Source organism: Cryptomeria japonica, chromosome 5, assembly GCF_030272615.1.
Source record: "Cryptomeria japonica chromosome 5, Sugi_1.0, whole genome shotgun sequence".
NCBI lineage: Eukaryota > Viridiplantae > Streptophyta > Pinopsida > Cupressales > Cupressaceae > Cryptomeria > Cryptomeria japonica.
In genome coordinates, this window is record NC_081409.1 from 114239064 (window position 1) to 114260824 (window position 21761).

At 35.9% G+C, this 21761-nt stretch overlaps 1 protein-coding gene across 2 annotated transcripts in view; it reads right to left on the reverse strand.

Moving 5' to 3' along the window:
• Nucleotides 1-21761, reverse strand: part of LOC131067068 (uncharacterized) — a 76750-nt gene that overhangs the window by 15843 nt on the left and 39146 nt on the right. For both annotated transcript variants that reach the window (XM_058002004.2, XM_058001996.2), the window contains 3 exons: nucleotides 21166-21208; nucleotides 15330-15436; nucleotides 14125-14220 (listed from right to left, as the gene is read on the reverse strand). In XM_058002004.2, coding sequence (XP_057857987.1) covers nucleotides 14125-14220; nucleotides 15330-15436; nucleotides 21166-21208 — 246 coding nt within the window. The remainder of the gene's footprint in view (nucleotides 1-14124; nucleotides 14221-15329; nucleotides 15437-21165; nucleotides 21209-21761) is intronic.

Below are 21761 nucleotides of genomic sequence, written 5' to 3' on the forward strand. Positions count from 1 at the left end.
ACTGAGAAGGCAGTAGAGGAATTGGCATCCTACCATTTAACATTCTACACATCCAGATTTTACTTCAATCCATATCATAAAATCCAGAAGGTAGCTAGAATGAAGTTTGTGCACAAGTTTCACCTGGAAGATTTTTGGGCTCGTGCCAAGGATGATCTTGAGGTCAGGAAAAAGATGTTTTCCAAACTACTCCTTGACATGATTAGAATTGGTGAGATAATGCAAGTGTCAAATCAAGTGAAAGAGGATCCAAATGTAGTGCAACCGGAATTCGAAAAGGTAAGGGATCAACCTATCCAAATTCCGGATTGGTCAGAACCTAAAGTTGATGATCTAGACATTTTGGCTAGACCAGTTCTAAAGTTCACCAGGCATTGGATCGATCAACATGTCAGGATGAAGGAAGGGAATGTCCGCCTGAGCTACCAATTAATGGGAAATTTGGATTCCCACAGTGAGGCCACAAAAGGATCATCATAGGCCCAAGCTGAGGAAGGAGAAATCCAACAGAAAGGAGTAGGACCTAGTGAAGGAAAGAATGCTCCAAAGAAGCCTAGGACAAGGAAAAGGAAGGAATCCCAGCCAAATGTTCAACCGGAAATCCAACTAACTTTCAACCGGAAGTCCACCAGGTTGAACCACCGTAGAAAAGAGCAAGGGTGGAAGAGGCTCAATCCCCAACCAATTCTTCCAGTGTGCGAGAAGTGGAAATGTTCAACAAGGAAATCCACTAAATCCACCACAGGGTGATTTTCCTGATAACATACTTACACAAGATGTTCTTAGCATCAACGCTACATGCAAAACAACTCAACCAGAAGGTCAAAGGCAAGAACTTCCCTCTCATCCAAAAGAGCCACGGCAAGATAGTTTCATAGAAACAATCCTTGGAGATATGGAGGAAGCTTCATAGGAGCAGGCACAAATGGAAATTCAGGATCAGTCAACAACTGCTCCAGATTGGCTACAAGACAGATTAAGAAAACAACCAAAAGAGGAAGTGGATCCAACACGTGAGTTGGAAGAACTTCTAAGAAGAATGGATAAACCGGCAGAAAAGAAGGTTGCCCGAAAGTTTTCCAAGGTCACAAGGGATGAGTTTGGATCTAGAACCTTACATATAGCAAAGCCTATAGTTGACAAGGACAAGAATGAAATCACGCCAGATGATTATGCAATCCGAGAGTTTAATTTGGGGCGTGCTTCCACAACGCAGGTGATAGATGAATTTGAAAGATCTTCCTTGGCTATGAAGGAACAGATATAGACGCTGAAGGGAAAATGTAGAAGGCTGAAGAGTGAAAACAAGGCCTTGTGTGAGTATGTCGAGTTTCAAACATCCACTCAAGGAGGAGGATTCGTCCTTTGTTCCTCCTTCCTCTCTTCCTAAAGAATCCATTAATGTCGCTGAAAAGGTTAGGAAAATTGCCCAATATTCTAGGGAATGGGTGGAGGATGTTTTCATCACAGCCGGAAAATTCATTGGAGACCTGGCTAGCCTTCATTCTAGACTTGTTGCCTTTTTGAACTGGCTGGAGGTAGCAGATGGTGTGTGGGAAGATGTTCACATTTATCAGGACCTGATCATTCCACGACTCAGAGCCTTGATGAAAGTTCCAAATCAGACACTAATAGACGGGAAGGTGATTCAAGAGAACGAGATTTATGATTTCCCGCAATGGTTTTGCAACGTCTGTATTGGAAGGGAGGCCTTTGAAAGATACAGCATGGAGTCTTTGACTTTGAAAGACTCAATCAGAAGGGTACAGCAGGAAATCCTCAACGCAGTTGAGGCATTATTCGCAAGGAAGCTAAATGAGGGCGGAGTGATAGTAAATTTTCTAAGGGCCCAGTTGCATGAATTTTTCTTTGTGAGGCCATTTTCCAAGGCACACTTTGAAAATGTTTCTTTATTTTCCAACACTATGCGCAGGACACAAGAAATGGTAGTAGAGTGGGAGAGTTTTCTCTCCAAGAGTGAAGAAGAAATTACTTTGATGGAGTTCAGGATAGAAAGTGTGCCAAGTGTCTACATAGGAGAATTGGAGGTTGTTGTCGCCAAATTCATCGGTTATGCCATTAATGAACGAGATAATGGTCATCCATTTCTGGACGAGGATCTTCTAACCGAATGACATGGTGGCATATTTATTGCAGGAATACTTTGACCAAAAAGCAGCCGGGTCAATGCAGGTTGAATTCATGGAGCATCTTTTGCATCCAGCCATCACATCCAAGGCATTATGGCAGATTCCTTTTGCATGCAGCCATCACATGTGGAGATAATGGAGCATTTATGGGCATAATGAGCATTTATTGCTGATTCCCACCTTGTTGCACCATGTGTGGGTAATTTTTAGGGGAAAACCCTAATTAGGGTTTTGCAAGTAGCCAAGGCATGAAGCCTATATAAAGGGGTCGACCCCCCCCCCTCATTTGTAAAGAGGAGAGATTGCTTTTTGAGATTGTTGTGATAAGTTGTTGAAGCTATAACTTAAAATATTGTTCAATTTGATGGTGTATACTTGTTCTGTTTTGCAACTTGCATGGTCTCGCACTCTACACTTAGAGCAGATTTGCTTTCAGTTGTTAGATGAACAGGATTTGATGAGATTGTTTGCAGTGAAGCCCTTGCTCATACCTATTGTTAGTAGTTGATTGTTATTAACTTTGCAAGGTTAGTCTAAGCCCTTTTTTATATTTAAACTTCACTTCGATCATCAGGTGGATATTGTTCTATGATGGTGTCCATTGGTGGTATGAAAAACTCTTGCACAACCTTTGAAGATTGCACCGTCTTTGTGTAGTTGAACAAAGTTGGCGAAGTAAAGTGCAGTTTGGTTTCACCCAAACAATCATTGTCTCCTTGTTCTTAGATTTAGATTAGACTTCCCTAAGCCCTTTCCTATTTACTTTCTACATATTTTAAACTCAAAAATCGTAAAAAATAGTTTGCCATTGACAAATCATTTGCGATTAGAATTCCTTGAAAGTTATGAATTGTCCAATCTTCTTCATGTGTGCGTAAGTCCCCTTGGATTACCGGCAAATCACATCGGCCAACTGAGTCACGTCCATTGCATATAGGAAGGTTGGAGTCGATTGTCTAAACTTACTGCAATCTTAGCATACAATCGTACTTTGATCAAGAGAGAGTGAAGTGACCATTAGGCAACTTTATTCTGTGTTAGGCGCAGCCATAAAAAACACGTCAACAACTCACACCATTACACTCCACCCCTTGCTGCCATTGTGGTTACACCTCTTCACATAATTGAAGCTCTATCAGATTATTTACAAATTGAGAATTATAGGATGCAATCTTGTGGTAAAAGAATGACCAACTCTCTTTATACATAACATGTTTAAATTGCCAATGTCATTTTCAACTATACCCAAAAAATAAAAAATAAAGGCTCATTGTTAGGAAAACTAAAAGAATATGATAGCAAATAAATAGCTGCCTGGAATTCAAATTAGTACTTAAAACTGACCTTGTAATGTAGTTATTAACTATTAAGCAATGATTACACTATTTTTTTCTTCAATAGGGATTAATGTAAAGGCATGACTACGTGTAGCATAAACCATAGTACCACAGCTTACCAGGTACTCTACAGATTTGCACAGTTGTGGACTGGGCCAGGCCATCAAAGGCCTGCAAAATTAACTGCCTGCCAGACTCGCAAAATTCACAAGGAATTGCAAGTAGACAAGGTCAAACTCAGGTGCCTAAAAAACCCTTAAATAAAATAAAATAATTAAAAATATGCATTTTTAAACCCTGAAAAGACAAAAACACATCTTTAAAGCCAAATTACTGTTCTATGGCTTCGGCACTTCCATTTTTGAATAGTTTGGAGTCTAGACACTTGGAGCTTGGTTAAAACTAAAAGCAACATAAATATGAAAAATATCATGCACCATGAAGGTCTATGAAAAATGTTATGCACCATGAAGGTCTATGTGGTTTCAAACTAAGTCACCAGGTTCGAATTCGAATTCGAAGTTCGACAGCTTTCGAATTCGAAGTTCGACAGCTTTGAAATTCGAATGAAGTTCGATGCAGAAAAATTTCGAATTAAATTCGCCATATGTAATTTTTAAATTTTTTTAATAAATGTATGTAATATATCTATAAAATTGCGTAAATAGTTTAACATTATAAATTTATAAATAAACATTATAAAGTATAAACTATTAATTAACCTAAAAAAATATTAAATAAACAACATTATTAAATAATAAACCTAAAAAAAATTAAATAAACAACATTATACACATTAAATAAATTATAAACAATATTATAAACATTATAAATAAATAATAAACCTTAAAAAATATTAAATAAACAACAATATTAAATAAATAATAATAAATTTATAATAAACATTTTTAAATTGTTTATAAAAATATTAAACCTAAAAAAAATTTAAAAAATATATAATATAAAATTACAAACCATTAATATAAAATTATAAATTTTTAAACTATATAAACATTATAAACATTATAAAATTATAAATAAATAAAGAAATAATAAACTTAGAAAAAATGGCGTCGCGGACTGGTCGTGGCGTCGCCTACTGGTGGCGGCCGGGCGAATTGGGCGACTCCCGTGGGCGTGACTGGTGCGACTCCCGTGGGCGTTGGCAACTCGCGTGGGCGTGACTGCAACTCCTGCAGCCGCCATATTTATAAAATCCGCGACGAAACCCTAAAACGCAAGCCAAAAAAACTTTATCGCAAACCCTAAACTTTAATTCGAATTTAATCGAATTTTTGCATATTTTTTCAAGTTCGCCGAATTTCGAACTTCAAGGTTCAAATTCGGCCGAACTTGGTGACTTAGGTTTCAAAGGCATTAATTTGGGCTTGGTGGCTACCACTGGACCCTATAAGATGTGCTGTCCCTCAACCTCACTAGGGGCTTTTCACATCCATACCCCAAATTTGATTTTAAAAATAAAAAATCATTTTGGGCCATGCTGAATGAGAAAGCAACATAGTTTATTGTCTCACATTTTTCCCAATTAAATCCCAAGGTATTGAATAATGGTACTATGGCTGCAGTAGCATCACAGACCTATCTAAGATACAGGCACAAGACCCCAAATGAAGCTAGTGACATTGGCCAAGTGTAAAAGGTTCCTCCCTACCATAGATCATGATTACAGTTGTGATTTTTTGTTTACAATGCCATGAATAACATTATCCACAGGTTTTGTACACTGAAAAGTGAAAACACTTGAGAATATTTACATATTTATAAATCTTGTTTCCTTCAGTTCAAATCCACTCTCGTGTTCGTTTGTTCAATATATGCTTGTGTATGTGATCAAAATAGCTTGCAATTGATTAGTTTTTTCATTTTTGCCTTTAAAATTGTTTTGCATGGAAAAAATTTTAATTCATTAAAAAATCTCTATATTACAGATTTTCTTGGGTCTAAGCCTGGATCCAAATCCAATTCATAACCAGTCAGGGATCTGGTATGGATACCTTATGGATTTGGACAAGGTCATCCCAAGGGCACCCAGGTTCATATTGTACGCTCTACAACATACCCAGGCAGACCTAGTTGCGCTTAGGAAGACCCAAGGTGAACTCAGGCAGAAATAGGTACCCTAATCATTTTTTTTTATTCTTTTGCTTTTTGGACCTCCTACGTTGACTGGTCAACATAACAAAAAAAAAACCATTGACCTACAATCTGCCCTCCAATGAACTTGCAACTGACATTCCAGCTTGTGCCTTCTTTTAAAAACACAGAAAAATGTGTGAAAAAAATCCTGCTGTTTTTCTAAATTTTAGAAGCATAGATATAGAGCATATAAAAATGAAAGTTTGTTCCATGAATTATGCAATATATTTTTTTTCATTTAACTGGTTATATTACACTGCACAATGCATACTGTAGAGTGCATATATAATAACTATATACTATTTGTTTTCAGATTTTTAATTACTGTCTACTGTGTACAAAATCGAAAGTGAACCTATTCAGGGGTCTGAGAATTAATCTCATGAATTTTGGAATATAGAGTTTTTCATTTATGTTCATCTGGTTGATTACATTACATTGTACAACGCATACTCCAGAGTGCACAAATGATAACTATATTTTAATAATTTTCAAATATTCAATCAGTCTAATTGGTACAAAAAACAAAAGTTAACCCATTCAGGGGTGCTGTTAGCAAAAATTGGGCAAATCATGCAGTGCTATGGCAAAAAGTCAATAAAGCTGTCCAATGGAAATAATTGTAAACCAAGGTGTCAAGATGAACAGCTAAAGTGCAGTCATGCTTTATTTCCCTTCAGGCAAGTAAATTAAGCATATGCGCTTTTTGAGGACCAAAATCCTAAGTTGCTGAATTGTGGGATTTCTCGGGCGATTCCGGGTACGAAACGTACCAGAATCGGATTCTGAAACAAATCTCCTGTGGGTATATCCGAGGTCTGCGTTTTTAGAAGCCGAAATGTTTCTGAAATGTTTAGTGATTCTAGTTTGAACTTTGATCTTTTTAATATTCTTAAGACCTACAGTGCTGATTAGTGAACTTAAAACTTATCTATCATGGGATTCCAGTTTGATCTTTTTGATATTGAAAACTGAATTTAAATTAGTATGTTATGTTTCAAATTTTGAAATTTGTAATGGTTTTGTTTAGCATATGTATCGATATATGACATTCTAAACTTAATTCTATTTTTTAGCTATATATATATATATATATATATATATATATATATATACATCAAGGTTACCAGGAGACGGGGGTACTTGGGTGCTTCGGAGACGGGTACTGGTACTGGTACAGCAAATTTTCAAAAATAGGAGACAAAGTACTTGGAGACGGCAAATTACTTTTTTAATATAATTTTATAATTTTCAGTAAATATCATAACATAGAATTTTGAAAACAAGAATAGTGGAAAATTTTAACAAATCAATATTAACTTTCAAGTTTAAACACACTTATGTCAAATGTCATTGTGTCAAAGACTGAAAAGTTCAAAACTCGCACTACATATTTGATATTTCATATTAGTTAGCAGCATCATTACAAATTGAAATTCAAAAACATTGATAGTTTGATGCTGATACACAAACGAAAAACAAAAATCAGAAATTTTTCATCTACTCTGCTATGTCTGGATCATCATGTTGATGTGTTTTTTAGGCACATGCGAACACAGAATAAAATACCCAAGAGTATCTCATCCTCTCTTGAACAAAATCTCTCAAATGCTGAAGATTAGCTTAAGGATCACTTGAGAAGACTCCAAAGTTCATGAATGTAGGGTCTCTACCTGTGGATAAGCTCTGTTGGTTGATATGATTGATGGTATCACAAGGTGGCTTACATTAGAATGCCTGAATGCTTGATTTGCTGGAACTTAGATCATCTAATGAAGCAATCTTGTGATGCTTTGTTTTATCCTAAACTAGTTAGAGTTTAAAAAAATGGCAAAAAGATGAGGGGTTGAGAGAGTCTATTCTAATAATAAGAATGTAGGAAGATGAGTGAATGATTAGATGGAATCCTACTGAGCGAGGTCTCACCATCAACTTGAACAATTTGACACAAGCTCGGTGCAATCTTCTAAGGATATTTCAAAGATATTTGAATCAATACCATTAAGTTAATGCATAAGCAATGAATGTAGAACAATTCGAAGTTAAGTTCATATCATTCCAGTTGACCACACAAGGTATGCTCACAATCAGTAAGAGGCTAGTGGTATGGACTAGGCGGATTCCACATGAATACATTCAACAACTATTAACCTTTTCAAAATGAGGCGCTTGAGCTTTATATTGAGAGCTCATTACAATGAATGGCTTAGATCAATTTGAGATCAATGGCCGAGATTTTACAATGACAACCCTAATTAGGGTTTGTTACAACAAATTCAATTCTGGCCAATGAAATAATTACGTTTTAATATAACCAATAGATGATAAGGGTAGGTGCCTCGAAGTTTGTGCCATCACTGGCGAGTCATGTACATTGCATCTAGACATGCTGGTGTGGAACCCCTCTAATTGGTGAGTGGTGACTGGGATGCCACCTCAATTTGCTTGTATACTTGGAAGATTTGATACTCGACATTACAAGCTTTCTCGAAGTAGTGGTGATGGGATATATTGAGGTAACTGAGTCCTTCCTTCATCCTCGCTTGCCTTGCAATGATTGTATAACTTCTCTTTCGCACTCCTTTGATCTCTTCATGTCTTCATGGTGTGGTGAAGGTTGAAATTCCTCTTGGGCGTGAAGTTTCTCCTCTTGCACGGTGGTGTAGATCTTACAATCTTTCTCCTTTTTGCTTTGCAATCACCATCTTCTCCCATCTGCAAAAGAAAACAAACATGATATCAAATACATAATATATAACTTTGATAGTTCTTCTTAGCTTGATATATCCCTTGATTTTATGTGTTTTGCAGGTTTGATAAGAAGATCTGGAGGAATTCGCCTTCATGAAGGAGCACTTTGAAGTTGATTTTCGCTCTTAGAGAGAAGCTCTTGAAGTTTACTCCTCCCTTGATTTTCATCTTTGAACTTACTCTCCTTCATTATATGAGCTTAACCCAAAATGACTCTTTCCAGACTTCAAATCAGTTTAAGGTAGTAATCATGTAACCAGTCTTGCACCTTCGCCTTCAACTGGGAACACATGAAGTAGAGTTCACTCACTTGAAATTAGCTCTTGAAGCTCAATTTATAAAATTCGCTCATGTGTCTTCATTTTTGAAGTTCGCTGATGTAGCTCGATTCCTAAAGCTTACTCATACCCTTCATTTTGTGAAGTTCAACATGAAGTTCTTGAAGTCTTGGAGATGAAATGAATTTCAAATGAACTTTTCTTCAATCCTTTTGTTGTTTCATTGATTTAATCCTTACACTCACTCAAAAATATCCCTTCAATCATGAAGTTCACTCATGTAGGTGAGTTTATGAAGTTCAATTCGCTTATGCATGTTAATTCATGAAGTTGAGATTTGTTCATGTAGGTTTGAACATGAAGTTGAGATTCGCTCATGTAGCTCAATTTGTAATTCACTTATGTAGTCCAATTTGTGAAATCCGCTAATCTTCTTCAGTTCATGAAGTTATCTCCAAATTGGATCAGCTTGAGGTAAATATTCTTACACCCTTCGCTCTTCCACTTCCAAACATAAAATTCGCTCCTCCAAACATGAATTTCGCTCCTATCAGCTACCACATGAAGTTCGCTCCAACTTGCTCGCTCATGAAGTACGCTCCAATTTGCTCACTCTTGAAGTTCGCTTGTGTTGTTGAGTTCGTGAAGTTCATTTCAAATTGAATCCATTCAAGATAAGTGCTATCAAACGTCTTTTGCTTCTCTTTCAACTTCGCTCATGTAGGTTTGAACAAACTGATTTCAATCTTTGGGAACCAAACCGTTCAAAACCTGACAGAACTGAGCAAAACTGAAGCGAAAGGCCACAGGCACTAACAAAAACCCTAGAAAGCAGGAAAGGAGAGGGTCCCCATCTTCAATGGGGCGATGTATGAAAAAGGTCACAACAAGGAGGTGGAAAAAGAAGGAAATGGAATGGTGAAATGGTGAAGGTAATGATGAGAAATGGAAATGGTTGTGATCGGGTTTGGGCACCCACTAACAGGACTGGGAGAAGTGGAAGGGATTATGCTTTGGCTGGGCAAAGGGAGTGTTGAACCTCATTTCATCCTTAAAGAGAGAGACTTGATTAGCTCCTGAGCAACTACAAACAAAAGGTTAATAGCAAAGACTCGACAACAACCAAAAACTAAACTAAGACAACTAACCTAGAAAGCGAAAAAGTGGGGGTCCCCATTTGCAATGGGGCAATGTGTGAATACCTCACAACACATCCATATGAAGGTCCTCAGCTAGGATGGTCTCCAGAAACCCATCACTTTGTAACTCAAGTTCCTCTGATGGTAGTAGAACTAGGTACAATTCATTAAGGCCATCTGGTTCAACCGCTTCATCCCCCGTGGCTGCAACTCCTCCATCATCAGGTGCAATTTGGTCCCATTTTGCTGAAGGACCCTCCATGTAACCAGGATCAACATGAGAGAGAAGACGAAGTGAGCTATGAATGTAGACCAAGTTCTCTTCTTTCTTTGACCCCAATCGGTTCCTCTTTTGTGAATGAATAAAACCATAAGTGCTCCAATTCCTCTCACAAGATGAAGAGCTAGCTACTTGTGAGAGCAATCTGATTGCAAATGATTGCAATTCAGGGGCTTCACCTCCATGGTTCCACCACCACTCTAAAGGATCTTTCTTTGCCCGCATATCATATAAAGCTTCCACTGAAGAGAAATCACCTTGCTCACGTGAAAACTTATTCCATTGAGTCCTTATGATTAAGGCATCCTCATGTTGACCATAAAAAAATTTATTGGGCCTTTCATTACCTCTCTATCCTCATGTGGAGCCCTCTTTTTGGTCTGTCTTGTATTATGCCATTTAGGATTTAAGGCATGGGTAGCACAATGAAGGGGTGTGTTGAGTTTGTTCCATCTTCAATGTAACTTTTCTTCTATCAAAGGATATAAAGAAGAATCTTTTGCATCAATTTATTTTTTGACTCTTTCACACATGGAATCTATTTCTTCATAAACTTCCCCCAAACATGGCTTGTCTAAGTCTATAAATTTAATCACCTCACATATGGGCCTAATAAAATCCACAGCAAATCTCACATCAGCCCAAAAATGGTCATCAAGGACCAAACCTCTCACCTCAACTGCAGTATCTGATGCAGATTGCCTACAAGATGCCCATGCATCACTAACAACTGTGGAACACAAAGCTCCTTTGACTTCACAAAGGCGGTCAAGAAGAATAAAATAGGAAGCGAACCGTGTATCAGCTGGTTTGAGAAGTTCCACCTTGGCAAACGTACGATAAATGCCTTGTGTGTGATGATGGTTACATATGAACATCTATATTTTTCTGCCCTTTTCTATGAGGTCTGAAACCCATTGGAACTTGACAATATCTTTGAGTGCATTGTTCAACGAATGCACACAACAAGGTGTCCAAAATATATGCTTGTACTTGTTTTGTACCATCATACCTGCTGCTTTACAAACAGGGGCAGCATTGGTAATAACTTGGACTACATGTGATGCCCCCACCTCCTCAATGCTGTCACATAGCTGGTTATGAAAAAAATCTGCATTCTTTTCTTGCCCGGAACAGTCTATTGCCTTCAAAAAATAAGGCCCTTTGCTACATGTCACCATGACATTAAGTAGTGGATGATTTCTAGCATCTGTCCACCCATCCATCACTATACCGCAACCTTTTGTAGACCACACTCTCTTCATTGGTGCAGTTTGTTGCTCTAATCGAATGTTTTCCTTGTCAATTAGAGTTGTGCCAAGCTTTTGAGATCCAGGTGGTTTATACCCAACTGGTCCATTATTGATAGCTTGTACCATCTCTACATAGAAAGGTGAGCGAACAGCATTAAAGGGTATTCCATTTGCATAAAAGAAGCGTGCAATTGCTGCATCAATTGCTTCTCGACCTTGCACATCAAATAGCCTTCCAATGGGGTTTGAGATGCTAGTATGTGGTCTCTTGTGAGACTCAGACTATTGTGCTCCTACAACACTAGAAGACGCATCTAACTCTGGCTCTCTAGTTGCCCCTGTGGTTGAAGCATGAAAGGAGCTCATATTGTAAGCTTTCCCATCAACCCTTTCTTGCTCCCTCACAGCATATATCATTCTGACTCATTTGTACAAACTTCAACACCGTGTCCTGGTTGGTACCTTTCCATCCCAATGGACAAAGTTTACATTTAATAGTGGTCGTCCCCCCTGTTCCTTTTGGCCCTAGAACACAGTCAACATACTTCCACAAGAGGTACAAGCCTTGTTTCCCCTGCTGACATTCTGCAATCTGCAAAACAAAATGAAAATTCAAAAACTATTAACAGTTTTATGTTTTTTTGCACATTGGTTTTGGAATTCTGAATTAGGTTATTTTGAGTTTTTTGCAAAATGCCACAAATATATGCCTTCTTATTTTATGAGACTCTATTTCACTGTTAAATTTGCATCATTGTATATAGAGTTAAATTTGCAAATTTAACACTAATATAAATTTAAAAAACTAAAAGTTGACAAACTATATTATTATTTTTATTATTTCAATTTGTTTAGTATAATAAGACTGTTTAAATTTGCAAACTATAATAATTAATAAGATTCTTTAAATTTTTAAAATTTGTTTAGTATTAACTATTAAATATAAAAACCACAAACACAGAGATATTATATACTATATGGTTAATAGTGCTAATTTATTAGCTATTAAATTAAAAAATTATTAATAGTGCTTATTAAAAACAAAATAAAAAAATATTTGAAGTTTCAAAGAAAATTGAATATGAAAAATGAAAATAAAAAACTGAAGAAAACTTACCTGAATCGCGTCCACCTGTTCAGGCAACTGCACCTGCCGGCCGCGAAAGTCGTTTTTTTTTCAGTTTCCGTTGATTTTGTTTGTGTTGGCCACGACACTAGGTTTCGTCAAGTTTGAATGATGTTAAAAAAAATCGTCAGGCGTTTAGGGTTTTCGTCGGGCATTTTAAGTCAACACGTCACATCGGGGGTTTTCTAAAAAACAAGTTTTTTTATTGATTTCTATGACAGGAGATGCCACATTTTTTTATGGAGACGCTGGACACATGAGGAGACGTCTCTCCAAAGCACCCACATTTGAGAGGCACTTCCAAAGACGTCTAGGAGACGGGAGATGTGTCCCAGTCTCCAAGACGCGTCCTAGGGGTCTGGAGACACGTCTCCCAGTAACGTTGATATACATATATATGTATACACACACAGATATATACAGCCCACAAAGCAATTTCTGCCATACCAGCATTTTCGTACCCACGTACCTGTTCCCATTCCCGATTCGGCAACTTAGCCAAAATCCTTTTAAGTGGGAAGCCTCATGTGTTTCTAGATTAAAATTCAATTTGAATTTGAATTCCTCAGTTTCAGGACCCAACTTCAGTAAGAAATTATAAATTCTTCACATCATCCTGAGTATTTGAGAGCTAGAGATGCAGTGCTCCACAGTGTAGATACCAAGGTTCATCAAGAAACCCCAAAATCACAACTGCAAATAATGACAAACAAAAGAATCAAAATTGTGTGGCTAGTGGAAAGAGATCCAGGCAGACCGAAAAACAGAGTTAAGAGTGTCAGGAGGTGCTGTCTAGAATGCTTCAAGCAAATTAGTCTTTGGACAGCCAAGCAACCTGTCAGTCAAAGCTACCAACAGTTCTAGTGTCCTGTGAAATATTAGCACCAAAGTTGTTGAGGTCAACAAATAGGCACCATGTAAACAAATGGATAAAACTGGTGACATGCAAACAAATTAAAAAAATTGAAGACTCTTTTTATGACAAATTTTAAGGAAAATATTATTCATCATTTATGCCTATATGGTTTTACTTACTATTTTATTCACTACATTTATGATTTAAATGAATAAAACCACGCACCGATTTTAGATAAGAGTCAAGACATTTTTAATATCTTTTGTTGATAAATATTTGATTACTCTTACCTTTGTTTTGACAACTTCTTTTTGCTTATTTTCCCTTCTTTACAGCTGTCCTATTTTTCGTGTAGTGAAATATTATATCTTTATATGTAACTTTTGATTTTGCTTTTTTAAAAGCCAGCATTCATTATTCGTTGGCTCTTAAAGGTTTCTTCTGTTGTATATTTTTGTGAACATGTTCATGCCATTACACCTCACCCTTACTCCCACTATAGGTTACACATCTCAGCATTATAAAAGAAAATAGACTAAGTATCACAAAAGAACATTTTCACACTTATTAACAACAATGACAATATCCTGTTATTCTCAAACTAGGCAGAAGTAAGATGCTTGTAAACTGGCACAAGCACATTGAAGATGCTGCAAACAACACACAGAGTAAGTAAAAGAGTGGATCGTTCAATTTACAATGTATATATAGCATTTATCGTATTGTTATCAGAAATTTTTACATCAGCAAACACAATAATTCAAAGATGAGAATTTTAACAAATTTCAAAGACTCACTGTCTTTGAGAGTTCACTTCCCATCTCCATTGTCCGCAAACATAGTGGAATTATCTCCGTAGAAAGTAGAAAATTGATAACATCGGTGTCATCCACCTATATCATAAGATTCATAACACAACAGTATCAATAAAATGGTACAATTGATAAGCACAGGAAAATAATACAAGAGGGAGAACAAGTAGGCTGCACATCATCAAGCATCGGTCATCCAGTGCCCTAAACAAAACATTTAGCTTTCATACTTGAAAGGTATCCAAGAAGTTCGACCATGAAATCATAAAAACAAAACTACACTAGAATATCCTACTATAAAGGGGTCAGATATATGTGCCAATTTATTTTACGGGATACAGATACACAAAGGAACGGATATGGTATTAAATACAGATAAGATTTTATAGGAGACCTTACAGATAGTACAACTGGGATACACCATACTCAAAATTAAATATTCAAAAGAGCCTTATCAAACAGAGAAATTTGACAATAGCACTCATCAATTAGGAAATACAACTGAAATAAAAGCATCCTGCTTTAATTGTTATTAGAAAGTATTTTTATAAAGGGTTTAAGTGTTCTCCGTTACTTCTTGTATTCTATTCTTCCTTTACATGGGATTATCTGTGTCAATCATTTTTTATACAAACCATGTCACAGGTCCAATCTATAGAGACTGCAGGCTGGATCCAAGCCATATTTGAGTTGTATAAATAAAATATATCAGGTGTGGCTTAAATAGAAGGGGGCATATCCAATAAAGCATGTGGCAAGTAGGAATCTAATTAGAATGACCACCAAATGTTCTTTAGAGTTTCGTGCTTCTGATGGAAAAGCAGATACAGCTAGGAGAAGAGCACAAAAACATATAATAGCACAGAAAACTATGGAGGTATTTACAAAACTTGTCATTGTAAAACACCATAGAAGAACAGATCCGTGGATGCAAATAAGAGCCCTGATAATATGCTTAACATATGCAGAATTGGGAAAGATGCAAATTTGATTCATGAAATTCTAGTATACATATGTGGACTTGATCAATAATACACTATGGTTCCTTCAGCACATAATCGAAGCTAACCTAAACATGCAAGGTTTTGTATGGGGTGTGATACTAATAGACCAAGTATTATTGCACAGAATTATTGCAAGAAATAATTAAAAAAATTAAATTTATCATTTATTTTTAAATTTGCCTCTACCTTCACAAGTGCGCCAATCACACCAAGACTGGTGAGACGTAAGTACTCAAATGGCCGTGACTTGCTGACGGTGTTCAGGAAAGGATATAGATATAGAGGTATATGAGCTGCACCAGACATTAAAAAAAAAACATGTAAGGGAACCACCAAATGCCTCAAATACAGATGATTTACATACAAACTCACCATACCATAACCTGATACTAAAATTACAATGAATCTCAGATAAATAATTCTTCTATTGAAAAGAGAAACAATTTCAACCAAAAGAGAAAAAAAGTTAGAAAGAAACCAAACAGCAATCTCCACCTAAAACAGTTAAAAATAAATAATAACCAATCCCCAGATTTAGAAAGTAGTATTTAGATGAGCCCCCAAACAAACTATGCCATATGGAATAAAATAACTGATAAAATCAATCTAATATTATATATACTAGAGGTGGAGAAGAGTAAAGTGCCATAATCAAACAAAGATTTAATCTTAGACTATTCAATGTCCCTTTGAAAATATGAACTGAAACGTGCAGGCATGAATTCACCCAGCAAGAAATTGTCACTTTTTATCTTGCATCACAGAATACATTTGATCAGATTTCGAGACCCATGCACATCACTTTCACAGTGATCAGTCTTGCACTGAAAATGAGAGGACAATAGAGACTAAAACTCCCATCTTCATCAAGCTTTCTGTTGGTGTACTATTACTCACTAAAAAATTATACTCCATATTTTCTCTAAAAAACCAAAGAAGACATAAATGACTGACAAGACATTCCAGGGAAAACCTTGTAAGAGCTATTAATGGTCTGGTTAATGCTCTTGCAATATCTTCTCCAAGAGATAGAATGAAGCTGCTATACGACACAGTGAAATCTAAAAATCTGTAGAAGACTTGACTCAGATTCATTGATAATTCAACTTCAGCATCCTAAGATTAGGATCCCTGTAGGTATTTTAAAAAGCAATGTTGTAAGAATTGGCTGTGGAGGTAGCCACCCAAGATCTAGGGGCCAAATGGAAAGCAAAAGAATAAGATATAAATGATATGTGACAAGAATAAACTGTATTCCTATCAATAATGCAATACAACTGGACTGAATAGAATATAGGAGACCCCCTGGTTATATAGCCAAGGTGAGAAAATAGGAGTGCATACTTGTCATAATCGTATGACATGAGACAAAAAATGACAATCTTTCATCCCACCCAAAATGGAAAACAGATCACATGATAACACTACTAAAGGTGGATCACCCACCAAAGGTGGATATGATAATGTGATAAAGGCACTAAAGGTAGAGACAACACAAAGTGGAAAAGATAACATGATAATGCCACCTAAGGTGGAGATGCTCCAGCAACTCCTGTGGTTCCCTATGTAAGCTTAAGTGATGTGTAATTAGATCCTAGGTGGAAAATAACCAAGGTAAAATAACTTAATTACACCAACAAATGTTCCAAATGTACCTGAAATTTTTTTTATCATTCACCTTAAATCTGGATAATAGAATGATCCATCCTAATTAAAATTTTGAAGCTCAAAAAGAAGTGGTTGCAACATCCAGTTTTAAGGGGTTTATCAGGAACGGTGTCAAAAGATGAATTCAATTCGCATGCATTAAGACATGAAATGTCTTTCTCCTCTTAGATCTAGGGTTTACTTAATTAATCCTCAATGAAAGTACAGCAAAAACAATCCAGACAAGACTGCTGCTAATATAAAGTATGCTTCCAAAAAACAAAATCTTCTCCTAATTAACTGGTAATAGGAGCATTTCACAGATAGATCTGCAACTATAAATGCACCAGAAAAACAAATACAGGTCCAAAAATTGAAACAATAATTGCTTCTTATGCATTGCATACATACAATACTTGCACCCATGATGGAACTGAATATCTGCCTTCTATGCATCTGCTGGGTGGGAATTAAAATGATTATAGCCCTTATTCAAACCTGTGGGAGCTCCTGTTAGGGCAGCTGGGTGATGTACATGCCTGTTCGCATAGGCCTCTGGCTGTAGAATGAGGGGACAGCCCTTTACAGCCCCATTATAGGCGTTAATTTGGGCAATCAAGCCCCAAATGCCCGGCGCCACACTAAAGTGTTTCAAATCCTAGCACATCCCTGAAAAACCCTTGATGATATTCCTGCAAAGCACCTTGACTGGTGGCAGATAAACAGTGAATTTCAACAATGGTACCCTAAGGTTTCTGCACCCTGACTCGTCCTAACCATAATTGGGTGCTATCCAATGGCTGTGTTCAGATTTTAACGTGACAGAAACCTTAGAATGCAAATTCCTGGGAACGGACCTGCACTGGATCGAATTGGATATCTCAGATCATAAAATGCAGTTTTTCCTTATCATAAGCAGCAAAAGATGAAGAGACTGAGTCAGATTCCATATCAGGGATTTTGTCCTCACTTAGGTAGGCAGCTAGGGTTAGTGTCCTAGCTGACCTGCTTGAGAGAACCTCAAAATCAAACACCATCTCCAGATGTTAGAGCCCAGCCTTCAAAACAAAATTATATACCTGTTTGTGCAAAGGCATTAATATACCTGTTTGTGCAATGGCACTAGGGCCCAAAATGTGGCACCTAATTTCAAATTTTAAATTTTACTTTATTTACATTTTATTTTATTATTTATTATTATTTATTATTATTTAATTTGTTTTTATTTAAAAATTAAATATATTTTAATTAATATGGTATTTAAGAACACATTTTTTATTCAGAGCTATCAGATTTCCACAACCATTCAAATAATGTATGCAGTTTCTGGATTTGATTGTGTAAAAAAAAAATTATTAATTGCTGGCCATTCCAGCTAGGGTAGGGACATGACAAGACACATCTACATTTGCACCACTCCTTATTACAGGATATTTATACAGCTCATTAGCTATCACAGGAACATTCCCTTTCACAGTAGCCCATAGATTTGTGTTCTGAAATACAATGAGGAAGAATCGCATATTGAATGGAATGGATGGCTATGGAAACACCGCTTGCTTCTGTCAATCAAGACTTCACCAGAAGTACTAATTAATTTGCCCAGTCAATTTTGTGAGATGGATATCAATTTGATAGTCATCACACAATTCATTATATAAGCACAGGTTTTTGCAATCATCTGACACAGCCAATAATTCATCATAGTGATCCACGAAATGTACTTTAAAGTTTCAACATCCGTTCTCCATATGGTGTATTTTGCTTAAGACTAATATGTCATGGCTCCTATAACCAAGATCTTTGATATGCAACTTTCTTCTACAGTATATGAATTGTCTTCAGATCACCACGAATATGAGTGACCTTATATATTGGCCAAAGTCAAAAAGTTGCACCCTTTGGCACTTGTTCATGATGCACTTGATATCATGTCTCATCCTGATCACTAAAGAACAAAAGCAGATAAGTTGAGTATCTTTGTCCTGTGTCTCAGAAAAAGACTATTTTTTACAGGATGATTGTAAATTGGTCAAACAAAGCCCATTTCATCTAGCCATGTCTTCATTAAGTGTTAGAATAATATTTCTTTACTGTTAATGGTCAATAATGTCTACAGTAGCAGGTAGTTAGAAGTAGGTAACTTCATTAATATCTACAGTGTTTTTGTATTTCTATAAATTGTAATCTTTTCCCAGTTAATATACAACTTAAGATTTTTACCAGTGAATCTTTGTTACTCACAATAAGGAAGATTTGTGGAATGTTTGCATCAAGGCTTTCAAGTTTTCAACAGAATTAATTACAATTTTACTAGTCATTTGTTTCTCAAACTTTAGGTTCAATGTGAAATAAGCTGCAATAATCCACATCCAATTTTTAAGTCTTACTCTCCAATTTTATATAAGGGAGTCAAGGGCTATGTCAAGAGGAACCCCTTTTGATTTATATTTTATCAATACCGATTAAAGTTTCAATTAGGCTATAATTGGATGTCAGGCATAAGTTTTACAGAAAATTACTATGAATTGATCAAAGTAGATTGAAGTTTTAACTAGGCTATAATTGGAAGTCAAGCATAAGATTAATAGAAAACTATTATAAATTTATCAAAGTGGGCCTATTTTGTCTTCAATAACTTCTTTATAAGCAAATATTGTGTATGAATGTTTATGAATTACAACAGAATTTATTGCAATTTTAGTTTTTACTCTGAAGAAAACATTAAGTTCTATAAATTATGATTAAACATTGGTCGAAGGAGCCACTCTCTCCAACCATTTCTTCCAAAGCAGGATTTGCGGATGAATATGTCTAGACTTTCAACAGAATTGACTGCAATTTTACCAATCACCTTTTTCTCAAATTCAACTTAAAGTAAAAGAAGCTGTGGTTAAATGTTCTCTAAATTTAATTAAGCAACGTAATAGTTACATCAAGAAGATCCTCTTTTGATTTCCATCTTTTATCATATTATGGATAATGTTTTCATTTAGCTATAAATGGAAGAGGACTTGCACATAAAACCATGGAAATTTAAGTCACAGATGCTTCAAGTCCAGCTATCTTTGCAAAAAAATTATGATAAAAATAATAGGTCAGGCACCCCTCACCTCCTAAACATATTCACATTGTGTTTGCATACAACATTGTCATATATATTTAACTTTGCTAAAGCTCATGCTTGCACTCTAAGCAAGTTATAATTTTGCCTAAAGCTTGTTCTCTTAAGCCAGTTCTAATAGTCTACCGCAACCAGAAAAGGGAATTAATGACAAATATATACAAAAAAAGTATACACACCACACAAGAAGATTAGTATATTAGATTTAGGTATTGCAAAATTCACTTTGCATTATCAGAGAATTTTTGTGGCAAAGGGGGTGTTTTTTATATCTTCAGTTGCTAGCATTAATAATTTTTCTTTTTCTTTCTTGTGTGCATGCACTCTATTTTATTGCCCTCTTTGTACACGATCCCAACTCCTCTAACAAATAGAGGATTTGGTGACCTGTGGCAATAGTAAATTAGCCTCCCACAGGAATCTCTAGAGCCATAACGCCATCTCTAGCTACAGAAAGTTCATTGGATCTTTTCTGAATAAGTCAAAATTCTGAAGCATGGAAATTTGTGACTTAAAGAGGAATTAGTATTACATAGATGTTTTTGTCTTAAATTTCTCATTTTGTGTGGCCATTAAAACATTTCGAGATTCCTGTCACTAACGTGTTAATTATAGCAGCTACCTGCACTTGACCATTGATATCATGTAAACTTGTAACTCAAATCATTCAAAAGAAGCTTCTATTAAATATAAATATGAAGAAGTACCAAAAATCAGGACCATGCCAATATGGATAAATATTCTGTGTCTTACTTTCAGTAATTTTCAATAATTCTTGTACTCTGTAGCCGAAAAGTGTTTCAAACTACATGTACTTTTTGTTGATGTTTCAAATTCTGTCACCTACCAAAATAAATTCTCGATTTTAATTGAACTGAATCACTACATAAACTTGTTTCCTAATTTCTAGTTTACAGGATTTTCAAGTTGGGGTAACTAATAATTGGTTTCATATTGATTATACCATATTCTCATTAGTTGAATCTTTGAAAGACCCGAGAAAATTTTTAAAACTATATTATAGTAGCTATAAAATGAGTTCCAACCAAATAAAATCCTCTTTAACGTCAGCATGGGTCAATTGATACATTAGAAACTAAAACATTTTTAAGTTCACATTTTAAAAAAGCAAAATATCCGTTCCAGAAACTAAAATATTTTTTTGTTTACGTTTAAAAAAAGCAAAATATCCATTCCAGATTGCTCCATAGATTGTACGAAAAGAAATAGGTAATCATTACAAATGCTTACCATTGAGGAAAAGACCTCTAGTGTCAGGATGAGATGCTACACACTGCTCAACACAAACAAAAGTAGATCTCATAAAAACTCAATTATATCTTGAACATATAACAGTTCATAAATTTATGACTGAAATACTAAAGTGTGAATTATAAAGCTTTTCGTCTACACAAGGAACATCTAACCTTAGAAAAAATGAAAGTAGTTAGAAAAACATCAAGTAAAACTCAAAAAAGAATTGTTGCACCTTCATATCATCATAAAATCATCATAAAATCATCCAAAAGCTTTATCTAAATACCCTAACACCTGTCTGGGCGACTAGTTTCAAAAACTTATAAATAGTCTAGTAAATGCAAAAAACAGTAAAAAACGGTAGGACTTAATACATCATGATATAATGTCTTCGGACATGTAGTGTCACGGTTAAAACACTTCGTTGGTGAAGCGCCCACCAAGGTTCAAATCCCTGTTGGGCCACTGAGCTCACAAGGCCTTGTGCCTTCGCTGGGCCGTTGAGCTCGCAGGTTTGAACAAGTGAAGTGTAGGGATGAGGTCCCCTATTTGTGGCCTCACCGGTTCATAGCTCCAGGTCAAAAGCATTT